The sequence below is a fragment of the Halictus rubicundus genome, chromosome 4, assembly GCF_050948215.1.
Source record: "Halictus rubicundus isolate RS-2024b chromosome 4, iyHalRubi1_principal, whole genome shotgun sequence".
Taxonomy (NCBI): domain Eukaryota; kingdom Metazoa; phylum Arthropoda; class Insecta; order Hymenoptera; family Halictidae; genus Halictus; species Halictus rubicundus.
In genome coordinates, this window is record NC_135152.1 from 10,966,622 (window position 1) to 10,982,085 (window position 15,464).

Genomic DNA, 15,464 nt, shown 5'->3' on the forward strand with positions numbered 1-15,464 from the left:
ATATACAATACTTCTTTACTTTTATAATTTACTTATTTAAACGAACATATGTTTAACGCAGAAATACCATTAAATAACTATCTTCACACAACTAAGATATCGCATTATGACTAAATGTTGTATGCATGTAATAAGAACATGTAAAAACTTTCAAATTGTGATCCTTAAACTTTTACTAATAATAATTACTCCTTATAGCGTATCATTACAATTAAATGTATTTATAATAGTATTAATCTATAAAGTAGGAAATATTTTGAGTATTCGTCTCCTGCTAATATCTGAGCCAGTTTTGCACACTTCTTCCGCTCGAAGATTCTTCGCATAGAATCTTTTAAAACACCGTGTGATCGTTCAATCACTATTATCGTGGTGGGATCGGTTATTGCCGAAAATTAACTACGAAAGGAGTTCGACAAAAGTTCACGCAATGTATTTTTATGTACAAATTATAGATTGTCCTTTTCGTAATAGATCAGTTTCTTTCTCTTTTTTTTTTTTTGTTTATCTCCCGGTAGATCAACGCACGTAGTCACTTCACTGAGTTCGGATTCGGTCGTTCCGCCATTTTCTCTACAAATAAGGCACCTTTAACAAATTACGCTGTTATAGGCTATAACGATTCTAGCAGTCCAACATTCAGTCAATGTCACAAAGTCTGCACCGACGATAGTTAACTCGCAGTTTGCCAATAAGGCATACATAGTCATTTGAACGTATACAACAAAACCAATTATACATATTCGATATTGCTTAACGTAACAATAAAAATTTCATAAATTATTCCCTGTTTCGTTCGCTATAATTCACGGGCGTAACAAGGCATCCGAATTTCTGCAAATCATATGCACATTTACAAGCCTATCTCAATTATACACGAGCGTGGTGTTCCTACATCTTCTTCTCTATCTTCTTTTCTTTTTTTTTTTTTTTTTATTGAAGACAACATTCAGGTTTTCATCGAGAAACTAAGGAATAATTTAAGAGCAAGTAAAATTAATCTATCGAAAATCAGCCTATTTCCTATTCGGAATAAATCTATATTTTAGATAGCATTTCCCTATGTATCTCAATCACTATCTGCACCGCCATCAAATAATTCGATTCGGAGATAAATTTGTGCTTACGGAATGCTACAAAGTTTCATACGTTTCATGGAAGAAGTACCACGTATTATCAAACTCAAAGTTCTCGCGCTCTCTCTCTCTCTCGTAAAAATCATTCTCTTTCTCACACAAGGACAAAAAAAGTAGATGTTGTTGTTGTTATTAAAGGGTGCCATTTGCGAAATATTGGTACCGATCGTACAATTTAGTTGACCAAGAATGGATACTGGCTTCGACTAAGTCCTCCACGTGCCGGCGTAATTGATCCTCGGTCAATGTTAGGTGGAATCTGTTCTTCAATCCTTGAACAGTAGCTGCCCCGCCACTACGGAAACATGGAAGTTGCGATCCTGCAAAAATGATTATCTGTTTAGTTGATCGTATTCATCCGAAGTATTAACGCGTCGAGTGTCTACCCAGCGGTCTAAAAGATTCTATAAAATCGAACATTCGCTCACAAATATAGACGGATAATTCAGTCTCTCATTTTTGGTAGACGTGGCACTCAAGGTGTTAAATTTCACTATGAACAAATCCTACCTGATAACATGATCTCCACAAGATTTACAATTTTCTCCATATGTTTCCGTGCCGCGATTAAACCTTGCAGAATTAACGTTTTGAATTCTTGGAACTGTTTCGATTGACTTCCGCCCATCACCTCCACGAACTCGGGTGTCAGTTTAAACGGGCTAGTTTCGAAACCCAGATTCCTCGGCGAGGTCGATAGAATAAATCCGAAATCTATGTGTATTAGATGACCATCACTGTGAAGAAGAATGTTTCCATTGTGACGATCTTTAACCTGGATTAGATAACAGACAAGACAATACGCCGCGCAACTTTGAATGAAATTCCTCTGTGCGGTGATGAATGTGTCGGATGTGGGAGGACCAAATTCTCGTTCAAAGTATTGCACGAGCGTTAATTGGCACTGTTTCTTCACTTGGTGTAGTGATACAGTATTCAAAATTGGTTCGATCAAGCCGCTATCGTTAGACAAGCATAAAATTCTGTAAAATGAAATCCAGCATATAACAACTCATTTTACAGTTCTATGTATTTAAAGATGCGTGATAGATGATGAAGTCTTACTTGTACGGCCGCACCCAAAGAGGAACCTGTTCCTCTTGCCAGATTCTTTGAAGCATCGAAAGTAATTGCGAGGCAAGCAACTCCTGTCGAAGATCGTCACCACATTTTACAATAACGGCAAGAAGTTTCCACGATGCAAGGTGACCATACGGACTGGAAGCCCTTATGCGACGTTGCTTTAATTCCCATGGTTCTTTCAAAACAGCCGCCGACGGATCCTCTGGATCGTGATTAAAGGTTGCACTAGGCGCGGCGGCCATTTCACTCAATCGTCGCTTTATATCACCAGGTACAAATATTGGTTCTTTACTATCTGATGACTCTTGACTTAATTGGGATATCGTATCTCTATCTTTAGGCTTACGGAGTTGTAAATACTGTATGAACAAAAATACAAGTTGCTATCAATTAATGCTTTCCTGGATGCTTAAGTTTACAACAAGTAAATTGTGTAGTGCCGCTAATAACATTCTACATTGATTCAAGCATCAAGTAGTTACAACTGTGATATGTTGTACACGTGTATACCTGTTGAGTGATCTCATCGTCCTCTTGGCTCCAACAATCGTTAGGATCGTCATCGGGGAAAGTAAATGCGACTTCCGTACTTCTCACCGAGTACGGGGAAGTATTTTTAACCGGGGTTTGCCTAATCGGTGGTGGTATGTTCTGTTGTGTTTCTGTGGTGGATATGTCTGGCGGAGCAATCACAGTGGTCTGTTCGCCTCCGGTTAAATTTTCTTCGGATTTCGTGTGCCTCAATGAATGCCCCACTATCTTTGTCGGTACAGGTGACGTATATATATCTTCTACCTCTAACACTTCAACGTAAATTATGTATGGTGCCTGCAAAACCATAAATCACAGTGTTAGTTGGTGGTCAGCAAGTCTGGATTTCAACTAAGGCTACTTTATGGTCATTCACCTTATCTTTACTATTTAGGACAGCAGCGTATTGCGGTGGCACTCGTACGATATGATGTGGTACTGAACTGTGCAAAGGAAGCCACACCCTTGCAGGGAGATTCAAATTGAGAGTATTAAGCTCCGCTATTAATTGAACAGTTTTACTTTCCTTTGTCGGAATAGTTCCAAGCAATTTACCAATTGATATTAACGCTTGTATAAATTCGAGTTCTGGAGCAAGACGTGGCGCCTGTAAATATAAACAGCATCATTTCAAATCTCTCTGCTATTCTTCGTTAGAACGATAGAAAAATCATCGTTTAAGAAAGATCGTAAAATTACATTGCAAAAGCAGTCGGTTTTTTGTCCTCGTAAATCGTTTACCACACCTTGGCAGGAATAAAAACAGGTACAACCATTGTCAAATGCTCGACCAGAGCTCAGGTCCCCAAGACTTACTTTATTTATTGTACCTTCAAAGAAATAGCAAATCATCTAATGATACGATACAATGATACGACAATATGTAAATCAGCGTAATTTATGTACCGGAATGGCTACGACGTAATGTTTGAAATAATCCAGTGGCATCCGACTGAGATCTTTGGTGTGTCTTTTTATTAGGAGACGTAATGCTTTGCATTGTAGTTAATGACGGTGGGGTCGGTGTCTGCAATCCAGCTACACGGTGCTTCCTATTCTCATTTCCTTTTGGCCTATTGTTTCGTTCACAAGATTTAGTACAGAATACTCTTACGATCTCGCGTTGCTCGCAACTATCTACTACAATTGATGTCAGTTTTTTTCGTTACCTGAGTTCATCTGAGAGAATAAGATTTTTTAGTTTGGTCCCATGAGACTTCTTCTTGGATGGCAAATGAGCATCAGAACTATACGCGTCTAATAGCCAGGCACATTTTAAAGAAAAGTCCGCTGACTGTCTACACCTGATAGACAAGAAAATTGCATGAATTTTTCATTCGACTTTTTTTCTCCATTATGAATAATGTTGTGAACAGATTACACAAAAAACCAAGCCTCTTATATAACTTTGCAGTACATGTTTCAAAGTACCCATCTTTTTGTGACATTAAGATTCATTAGTAGACTGCGGATTGTTATGCAAAATAAAAATTGTTTATTAATAGCAAGACGCAGGAGCTACATAGACATTCTTTAAATGCTTCCACAGTTTTATATTTCATCAAGTCATTTTTATCATGAACGCATAAAGTGTGCAGTCTATTCATCACACATTGGATTTATTACGTACGGCTTTTGTATTGATGTGTGCTTACCTATGGACAAGATATGGATACAGGACTTCTGTAACATCGTGTAGTTGTATGTACATTACAACCAGTTGTGGTAGATAGAAGTCCACATCGGGATCTGGGAAACTAAACATCTTGTTCCCTGGAAAACGATTTACATTGCATTGCTTGCAGGATATTTTCGTATTAAGGAACGGAGCGATTGTAAACAAACATTTCCAAAAATTGTGGGCTACATAAATTATTCTGTCCACATTACCATGCACATAGTCGAGCGCTAAATATTAGGTCAGTGCAAAAGCTTGTTTCTTTTACACCGACCTAATGCTATTACAATATTGCCACAGCAATAGCATCGCAAGATCTATGTGCAAGAACTATCAGACTCTTTAACAGATGTACTACATTACATGCTAGGAAAGTTGGCTGATCAAGGTCACTTTCCTAAACCACAGCATCACAGATCGTCTCTCATCTACCGAGTCTATCTATGAACATATTTCCTTCGCCTTACGATAAAGTACCTCGAGACAAAAACTTTCTAGCTTGTCTCGCAGACTCGAAAGACAAGGACCAAAGTTCACAGCTATGTAATCGGATGAGACTTGCAGTCTCGTGACCTTGACTAGCTAGACAGACGGACCACAGCTTACCAAGGTAGCTTTGAACGCCAGGCTCCTTAGAATTGAAAAGATAAGAAATCGCCATCGACATGTCGAAGATCTGGCTCTCGAATAGTCTGAGCAGACAGCCCTCGGATGGTTTCGGTTGCACGATCTCCTGACTCCGACAAACAACACCGGACTGTTTTTTAACGGCGGCCTCGTTGGCTTCGGACTGCACGGTCGTCCCGCAACACAGGGTCATCGCGGCGCCGGCTAGCTCGCACTGTTTATCGTTCACCGGCAGGACTTCCAGGGGATTCGGGAAGTCCCGCGCGTCGATCGTCACCGGAATTTCGGCACAGAGTTCCTCGAGCGGGTATTCGTGTGCCTCGAGTTCTTGGACAGTGCTGCCGGGCCGCAGCAGCAGTTCCTGCGCGGCCGGCTCACTGTTCGCGTTCTCGTGTTCACAGTGCTCGCCACCACGGCCACTACCATGTTCACCACCATTTTTCGACGGAGGTTCACTTAAATGCACCAGTTCCATCAGCGACACCGGTACCGACAACGACGACACCGTCACCGCCGACACGCGGCAATTGTTTTCCTCGCCGTCCACAACGTCGCCATCCATGTCACCCGGCTGCGACAGAGACGAGTCCAAGCTCTCGCGGCTGTGAAGATGGTCCACGCTCGACTCTCTGGTCGCCGCGTTCGTTGCGTCGCTGGACCCGCTATCCGAGCCGCAGAGGATACCCGAGTCATCGGATCCTAGGCTAGCCAGGTCCTCGCGTTCTCGGCTGCGCACCTTGCACGCCGGTACCGCGGCCTTTGCTGCCGGGGCTGGTGTCGTCTCGCATTCCGGGCTCGGCGTCACGTCCACTTCCGGGATACGCTGCAGCGCCGAGTCCAGACTTCGATTTCTGTGGTGGAGCGTCAGCGTCGTCGCGCTCGCTTGCGGAACCGGCGGCAACAGAATACCCATTGACCTGTAAACAGCACACCGTTTCACCGATTCTCCTCGTACATCACGCGACACGGATTCTTATACTATCACCTGGCATGAAAGTGCTCGACCAAAATCGCGAATATCATTGTTGAACTAATTACTCGAGTGTACATTAACCCGTTTGCATCATAAGGAAGTATGAAAGGAAGGCCTTTGTCACCAAACTTTTTTTTTTTATTATATTTATAAGAAAAAATAAATTCAGCGTACTATATATACGCTCCGATGATAGTGACCAGGAAAATTGAACGTATTTATACGCTAATGATGCAAATGGGTTAACACTAAACCTACCACCGCCGCACAGTGGTCAATTTGGACGAAATCGGATTCAAAATCAAGGAATTTCCGATAGGAATGAGGTAGAGCGACAAAATTTTTTTTAAATTAAAGCTGAAAGTTTGTAGAATATGGGAAAAATAGAGAGATTATTACCATCCAATCATTTCAACGAAAAAAATGATTTCATTAGTTTTTGTCACAAAAATTTATTTTTTGCAAAATCCTGAGGTCGTAGACAAATTTTGAGACCAGATTTGAATTCAGCGTGAAAAAATCTATGGGAAATGATGTATAGCATGTTAAAAAAATTTTTTTTGCGCGCGTGGTATTGGAAAAACTGAAATTTTCTTGAATTTGTGCGCGTTTAACGAATTTTCTCGAGGTTAACAAACGTTCGTACCACAATCTCTCTATTTTTCCCATATTTTACAAAGTTACAGCTTTCATTTAAAAAAAATTTCATCGCTCTACCTCATTTCTATCGAAAGTTCTTTGATTTTGAATCCGATTTCGTCCAAATTGACCACTGTGCGCCGGTGAAAATGATCGGTTCCAGATCATTTTTTATTTTACAATTACTGAAATTATAAAGATGTTTTCGTGGGAAATAATTAAATAAATATATTTCGTAGAGTTATCATACGAACCGCACAAAATCCAAATAAATTCAATCTCGTCATTTTTATAAGACAACATGTATCAGTTACATTTAGGTTCAGTGTCAACACCAGTATTACCGAGCACTACAAGTGTTTAATTTGCATTGCTTTACAGAGATCATAAAGCTGCATTTATTCCGACTCGAATAACGCGATGTTTTGTTTTGAAAAATGCATAAAAATGTGTATATTTTTGTAAAGAGGGAGAGGAGGGAGGGGTGGGAGAAGCTCCGTACCTACGCAATCAATCCGTGTCCCTGTTGTTCGAGGTAACACTCACATTATACTTTGCACCCGAATTACTCAATTTATTCATTAACCCTCGCATGACGGATCGTAGTTGCCGGTGACTGGGTCTCGCGTGACCCATACTAGGCGACTATACAGTCGGAGACAAAAGGCTAGTCGAGATTCACATGCATGTTGTGGGTCACCGAAGACCCAGCCATCGAGATTCGAAAGTTAAAATTCCACGAAAGTCTTGACAAGTAATCGTTGAATGAAAAAATCTCAAACCAGTAGTAGTAGTGTAGTGTCAAATGTGAAAAATAGTGCATGCAGGGTGTTAAATATGTAATGTAATCAATCTAATTTGTAATGTGAATAATAACTTTAATGTAATGTAACAATAGTCATTATTCTTTAGGAGATTCGAGAAACATTTGTTCCTATTTCATGAAAAAAATGTAATCTTTCACTTCGCATTACATTAACCTTTTTTCAGCAGACATATATGTAGTATAGTGGTTTCGAAACAGAGGGCATTGTACAGAGGTATAATGGGATGCAAATTATTTGAAGTTTCAATCACACGCAAAATGGAGTCGCTCTGTTTGTGTTATTTCTGATACAAAAATAATAAATCTTCATTACGTGCTATTCCGTTCGAAATGAAACGTGCCCGAGCCTGGTTTCTACCCGCATGTTTTTGCAATCGTATTCAAGGATTTCCGAGAATTATAGATAACTCAAGCAGAGGTAGGGGAAACAAAATAGAGTGCGTATCTAGTTCTTTTCAAATAGAAATGCCATTTCTCTCAAAATAGGATAAGGGGCCCAATTACTGCACCTATATTAATTATACTTATTTTTAAACCATAATAAATATTTAACAAAGAGATATTCAATTTTTTTCATTAAAAGCAGTTAGTGTTATATATCTCTTTTTTTAAATATTCATTATGCTTTAAAACTGAGTATAATGAATATAGGCACAGTAATTGGTACTCCCACGGTAACTGGGTCCCTTACCCTAGTTCTTTTCAAATAGAAATGCTGCTGTTTCTCTCAAAATAGTAAACTCTACAAATGCGCTGGGTTTGTTATATTTTTCCCGTTTTCTGTAGCAAAGTGCGTTTTATACGTTGCATTTTATATGAAAGCCGAACGGAAAAATTTCCGCCGGAGGTAGATGAAAATTTGTGTCGTTTCTCTTTTCCGACTAAATATTGCGCCCACAGTGCACTGCAACAGCATATATTGCAATGAAGACTAATAACCAAATTACTCTGTTGCTTTCATATTTCGTTTAAACACAATGTTGCCGTGTGGTTAGATGATACTCCTTTATCGCCGGTTTCAATGTGTTCATTACACGTATTGAAGTTTAAAATTGCTCGATGCATTGAGAGCATTTGTCTATTTTGTCGAAGACTCTAGAAAGCGAGCGCGTGCGTGTACGCGCGAAGAACGAATGAAAACACGCGTTTGAAGAGAACAATTGAACGCGAACCGCAGGAGAGACGGAGATGAAAATATCGAGAGAAGGGAATTAATATACAAACGTAAAACGAAAATTTTACGGTGAATAGCATTTTTAATTACTGTTGCTTTGCTGAAACCTGAAACAACATTTGGTGGTACGTTCAAGATTCTAATACAAATAAGGAAAAGGAGATAAAGACAGATGGCTGGCATGATTCAGCTGGCGTCCCACGCCGGGCACCAAATTCGTATCGTTCGAAGCGAAAACGTCGGCGTGACTCGTGTTCGTGATAAATACAAAATTAACATATACACAAAATTATTATAGTATCTCGTTGAGCACGCTAAACAAAAAAAAAAAATTCACCAAATCCATAACTGTGAGAGTATCGATCCGGTATTTCAGGCTGAATTGTCGTCGTCTTTATTGCAGTGAATGCAGATTCATGCTCTACTGTAGAATGCCTATGCTACAATGTGCTCCGCTATGCAGCAGAATATTGAGCTACCGTGTGTGTATACCGGGTGACTCTAAAAATAAGAATTTCCATTGTGCATCGGAGCAACGATGTGCACGCGACGAATGGAGTTTTCCGTGCGCTTTATTTTTCTATATGGAATATTGTGCTACTGTGTCTCTATAAACAATAATTCCATATGATCGCAAACAATTGTAAAAACTGTGTTTACCCTTATGTCAATAACCGGGTGACCACTTTCAGTTTCTTTTTGAAACTTGAATCTTTGTTGACAAATAACGAGATTATTGTAGATTATGTTCATGAAGCATTGAAACTGTATCATTGAATATCGTAGGCACATTTGGTCATCGACACAAGGGTGAATTCGTGGCTCGGCGTCAGATATTTTTGACGAGTAGTTGACATTTTAGGGGGAAGAGTCCTCGGTCAATGGACAATGCGATGGGAATAACTGCGGCAGACAGCCGCTGCGTGGGCGGGAAGTTTAATTATGAGTTCGAATCGGTGCGACCCACTACTTTCATGTCAGCTTTTCCGTCGATTGGCCAAACTCGGCTCTGTTCCTGCTCTCTCAGGGAGAAGTATATCGTCAACATTATTATTTTTCTCTGCAGATAAAATCCATCGACGGACCAGCCTGAGCGTAGGCTAAGAAACCCAATTACTGTGTCTATATTACACTTATTTTTAAAGCATAATGAAAATCAGTTAATATGTCATACATCACTTTTTTAACCCTTTGCACTCGAAGCTACTTTAACTCCAAAAAGAAACATTTCTTCCGATCTAGAATATTTCCCTTTTATATATATTTTTTTTCGTGTTATACATACGAATATGATGCTATTTACTCATACAGTACTGAAGTGTTTAGTAATTTATTAAATACAAACAAATTGAATAATGTAAAAAATATTTTTAGTGGCGCCTTGCAGTCGCCATTCGAGTGTTAAGGGGTAATATTCATTATGCTTTAAAAATAAGTGCAATTGATACAGGCACGGTAATTGTTACTGCCACAGTAATTGGCTCCGTTATCCTATGTCTCGGTGGTATAGTCTCGGCAAGGAGATCTTGCCGCGACTATGCAGATAGCGGGGATAAAAAATTCGCGGCTGCTATCCGCGTCTATAAATGTCGGCCGGAAGCGCGAAGCGTGGCTGCCGTTTTGTTTGTTACGTACCTAAAGTCCAAACTGTGATTTCGTTGATGGGTGGTCAGCCTGTTACGGTTGTTGATCGGCGGATTCGTCCGTCCGTGCACGAGAGGAACATTACAGTTGGCTAATTTATGCCGTTTGACGTGTGCCACGCTTTCCTGGCGTGTCGGTCCACCACTAGGTGTAACAGCCACTACTTCACTCATATTAAAGTCGAACGAGCAACAGCTCGGCCAACAGTCATCTGCTGCTCATGTTGATCGTTCACCTACGGACAACCAAAGCAGAACAATCGAACGGTGACGAACGATCCAGAGAAGAAGACCGAAAGAGACCGCCGCTTACGTGACGGCGATCGTTATCGACGGAACGATGCGGACTTCGAAAAACCAGTCTCGAGAGAGAATCACGATAAGCCAAGATTATTGGCGCAATACGCAACGCAATTATGCACTTATCAAAAATTCAACGCTAATCTCTCGAGACTGGTTTTCGAACGTTTCTAATTATACTTCGTTGCGCAGTCGTATTTTGAAGCTAATGTGCTAGACGGCGGATCTTTATGCAGAATACATATTTTCTACCTGAATTACAACAAACTAGTAAACGTTTACAAAGTAGTAAAACAGACATTTATTTTCTTTCTTAATATGTTTCATAGGTTGAAAATAATATTTCTAAATTTGTCATAAACACATAACATCCGCAGTCTAGTTATTATCGTTATATTGCATTTATCAAAAATTCAACAGAGGGCCTCCCGAGACACATTCTTTAAGGTTTCTAATTATGTAGTTGCAGAGCCGTATTTTGTAGCTAATAAAACTATAAAACGATTGAATCGTTCATTAATATATTATCTTCGCTAATAAATTGCTGGTCTTCGTGCAAATTATTGTTGTTAACGATTAATGAATGAACCAACCGGAAGTAATAATTGAAAGTCCGACAATTAGTTCATCTAGATAATTTACTGGTCGTTTGGTATTCATATTACATTTATTATTATGTACTGCGCGGAGATTCGCAGGCTACTTGTTATGCATGTTTTCAGTGATTATAATAAGATGGTGGTTTGCGTTGTAGTCAGCATGTTTATTACAAATGTTTATTGCATTTGAAAGGAAATTTGTAGTTCAATCAAAAATTACTAAATATTGTTGACTGTAATTTGTATGATCATCTTCCTGAATGATAAATCGATATTTTATCGTTTGCGTTACACGTTGTATACATTATTAAAGTGGACTTTATCCCTTGTTATGACAGAGAACCGGTGTCGGTATCGTGCAAGATTCGAGTAAGATACAAAAATTTCGATTTGTACCAAATACGGCTAGGCTAAGGGACCCAATTACTCTGGGGGTACCAATTACTGTGCCTATATTAGTTATACTTAGTTTCAAAGCATAATGAATATTCAAAAAAAGAGATATATAACATTAACTGCTTTTAATGAAAAAAATTGAATATCTCTTTGTTAATATTCATTATGCTTTAAAAATAAATGTAATTAATGTAGGCGGAATAATTGGGACCCTCACCCTAGTACTCAAACATTCAACTGCAGATCTTTATGCAGAAGAAAAATTGTCTCTGGTTCAAAATACTGTTTCGGATTTTTCAAAAATCTGTTCCACCACCTTGCAAGCATATTATGTCATAAACTGTTATTAAATTCTTTTCCCATTGTATGCTCAAGAAGTTTGGTAGCATTAAGTGTTGGTGACGAAGCGATTTGATAAAATAGATAAGAATTCGCGATAGCGCGATCGCGACAACGATAATAGTCGAATAGTACGAAATACGCGTTAGATTTTCGAATATTATTTACAGCTATGCTATGCGGGCTCGCCAGCGGCATTTAACCGCGCGTAGCTCGTCGAACGAACGAAACACAACGATCCATCAGCCTGACCAATACGACAATAAAACATTAAGTAACACATTGTAAGGAGTCAATCGTGCCACACTCGTGAACGTGTTACGATTGGATTTCGCTGGTGACGCAAACGTCCGGAATGAAAACTATAGTTCGCGAACGGAACGCCAGTCCCAGCTGTACACCGAAATGCTGGAAACAGCCTAGGCGGCTCTGGCCGTTTACTGCCGCGCGAAAAAAAAAAAAAATAATAATAATCCCGTGTATGTCGAACGTGCGTCGACGACGATATCGAAAATTCCATAACTCATTATCTCAGCGACGGGCGGCAAAACAGCGTTGTTGCGTCGGTATTGTTCGGCTGATAATACCGATCATAAATCATCGACGCGACGCGTCAGATGTCGGGAAATCCTCGCCTCGAGTTTTCGGATAGCCGAAAGAGGTGCGAATACGGGAAAGAAAAAAGGGAAAAAAGATGATCTCGCACGAACGCGGAACGATGACCAACAAGGCAAGGCGGCACCGTGACAGCAGCGTGAAACTCGTGCTAGGTACGAGAAAGTCGAATGCCAGCCCGAACAAAGCGTACGTCAGAATTTAGCTCCCTACTCCGTGGGGCCAGGCCACGCACGCTTGTATACAATTCCCTGCGAAACATTTTTTTTTCTCGTTCTCTTTATTTTCTTCGTTTCGTGGAAAACGAGAGTCCGGCGCCGTTCCCACCCCGTCCCAGGGAAAAAGATACGTTAACCCTGCCACTACTTCTCGACTTGGTAAATAAGCTTTTAACAATGTACAACCGTTTCGCGTATCGTTCTCACCAGGTTCCAACGTGGAAAAATAAACCTCTCGCGATTATACACGTAGATCAATATTGCTGCTGTCAGTCCTTTCATCCGGCGGGGCAGCATTGTTTTCAAGAATTTGTTGTCGGTCGAGGAGCCTCCGGCGAAGCGGAGGTTCCACCACAGGCGTGTCGAAACCGACCCGGCGTTGTTCGGCGAGGGTTAAAGATGATCACTTTCTAGACGGAATTGTTTCGCCGTTATCGCGACCGAAATCGCGCGGAACGTCTTCCTTTCCCGCGAGATTAATCGGCCGCTCGACGCGGGCCCGGCCTCGAGTGAAATCCCCGGGAGAGGAATAATTCAATAAAGGTGGAAAATGGAGCGAAGTCTAAGGCTGCGGTATGCCGGCTTTTTACTCTCCCTCTTTGAACTCGCGCGCGCGAGAGCGAGAGAGAGAGAGAGCGAGAAAGATAGAGAGGGTAGAGAGCGAGAGGGAGAGAGAAAAAGAGACTCGTCCTTCCGCTCGGCTCGAACTCACACGGTGGCCAGCGATCGGCGCAGCGATGGGTGTGCCAGAAGCACAGAAACCAAGCACCACCGCGACAGCCAATGGAATCCACACCCCCATAGATATTATGCCTCTCCCTTGTTTCATATTACTGGCCCGATAAAATCAATCGGACTACGGGAAATCCGTTGGTGGACGGGGACGCGAGCGCATCGCCGCCGAGAGCCGCGCGAATTGTCAATAACTCGCTTACCTCGTACTTGAATTCGTAACTTTGTTGCGATCGGGCCTGCACCATGCGTAGAGACGTTCCTCGGTTTTGCCACCACAGCGCGTACAAAGTGGCACGGATGGGTAGGGTATTACGGAATAAGACGCCAGAGAAAGAGACGGCACGGGAAAAAAAGAAGACAGAGTGGGTGAGCGAGACAGGGACAGGGATAGAGTCAGAAAGGGGAGAGAGAGAGGAGGAGGAGGAGGAGGACAGAGGACAACGATAAGCGATGACGATGATGCAGCGAACCAGCGAGTACGCGAAATGCCACTGGTGCGATAAAGATAACGAGATATCCTTTCCAATGGCAGATTCCGACTGTCACGCACCGCCTTCTTGTCCCTCGTTTTCACGCGATTTTCCACAATGACTGGCTACGCCCTGCACGTTCGCGCACAGAGTCACACTTCATCACTATTTTGCTTGATCGCACCAAGATGGAACCGACACGGGCACGTTGATAGACAGGACTCTCTCGGCCGGGGACAAGACCGAAAACACGCACCAAAGAATCTCCGTGCCAACGCAAAAGGCGACCTCGCCAAGCTCCGCTGCTTCTCGCACGACGCACTGAATACTACTATGCGCACTACTGCCAACAAAACGGATGCAAAGTCCAGGCGGCCATTGATCAGTGCCGCGCCAACACGCGTCGGGGCCCCCGGACACCTAACAACCAACACAACAAATCCTCCTCCTTTCACACGTTCCGAGAGTTTTACATTGTTTCCCGTTCATTCCCCTGACTCGATCAAACAATACACCGTGTTTGCATTTCAGCGACACAAATTTGATTTTTCGATCGAAAATCTGGCAAACTTGCCGACGAATAAAATTTCAAAATATTACGAAATTAGACTCACGAGTTGAACGTTTCGACATCTAAGGAAACGTGTTCATCGCAGTTATGCTGACATTGACGGCCACCGTGAACAGAAGAATCGGTTTCAAATTTTTTCGCGAGTGTCGTCACTGAACGCTCGTACGTCACAGGCATTTGCGTGTGTGTGTGCGTGCATGCGTGTGGATTGATATCGTAGCCCGGACTGACAGTAGCGGTTTGCTTCTATTTACATCGACGCACTTGTGGCCGCGACGATAATATTGCCGCGAGCTGTCAGTATCGAGAACACCGAGCGGCGATAACGATGGAATGTAAATCGGCGCCGACGAACGTGCTCGGGGTCCTCTTCCCTTAACTTCTGTCATGAAAAGGACGCGTGCACGCGTGCTGATTCACGGGGCAACACGCGAGAAAGATAAAAAGGAACACAGACGGTTGCCAGAAATCCGGACGATCGACGGGCTCGTTTGTTTTTCGCTCGACGTTTAGCGACCGACTGATCTTAGGTTGGCAGCGACTGCCTCGACTGCTCGAATGGGAAAGGTCGTACAACCGTAAGTGCAGCTGAACTCGACGCACCAATCTGGAGACCAGCGTTAGGACGATTAGGAATTTGCGGCACAGATGCATCTGCATTCCATTGTGCACAAACAACCATCGCATTTTTCTCGTTTCAAAGATTCCGAAGGATCGCTGCCTGTCCCTCTTCCTCGACCCTCGAAAGTCAGGACAGTCTCGGATTCGGATTTGAATTTACTCACATTCTTCCGTAAGGTTTTTCATCTAGATTTTCTGCTATTGCATTCTTTACTTTTTATCGTTGTTTAATCTCACGAATTTACGATTGGTCTGTTTCGCTGGTGGTTCATTTGTACACAAAGATTGTT

The 15,464-nt window shown here is 41.8% G+C and overlaps 1 protein-coding gene across 1 annotated transcript; it reads right to left on the bottom strand.

Moving 5' to 3' along the window:
• Window positions 1-411: 411 nt before the first annotated feature.
• Window positions 412-15,109, bottom strand: Fwd (phosphatidylinositol 4-kinase beta fwd). Its single transcript, XM_076786631.1, has 12 exons — window positions 13,713-15,109; window positions 10,303-10,546; window positions 5,035-5,972; window positions 4,406-4,523; window positions 3,920-4,054; window positions 3,657-3,823; window positions 3,450-3,580; window positions 3,127-3,357; window positions 2,730-3,047; window positions 2,202-2,578; window positions 1,647-2,119; window positions 412-1,456 (listed from the first exon to the last, which is right to left on the bottom strand). Exons 2-12 carry the CDS (start codon window positions 10,482-10,484, stop codon window positions 1,269-1,271), a joined length of 3,258 nt encoding a protein of 1,085 aa, XP_076642746.1. The 5' UTR covers window positions 10,485-10,546; window positions 13,713-15,109; the 3' UTR covers window positions 412-1,268.
• Window positions 15,110-15,464: the final 355 nt, after the last annotated feature.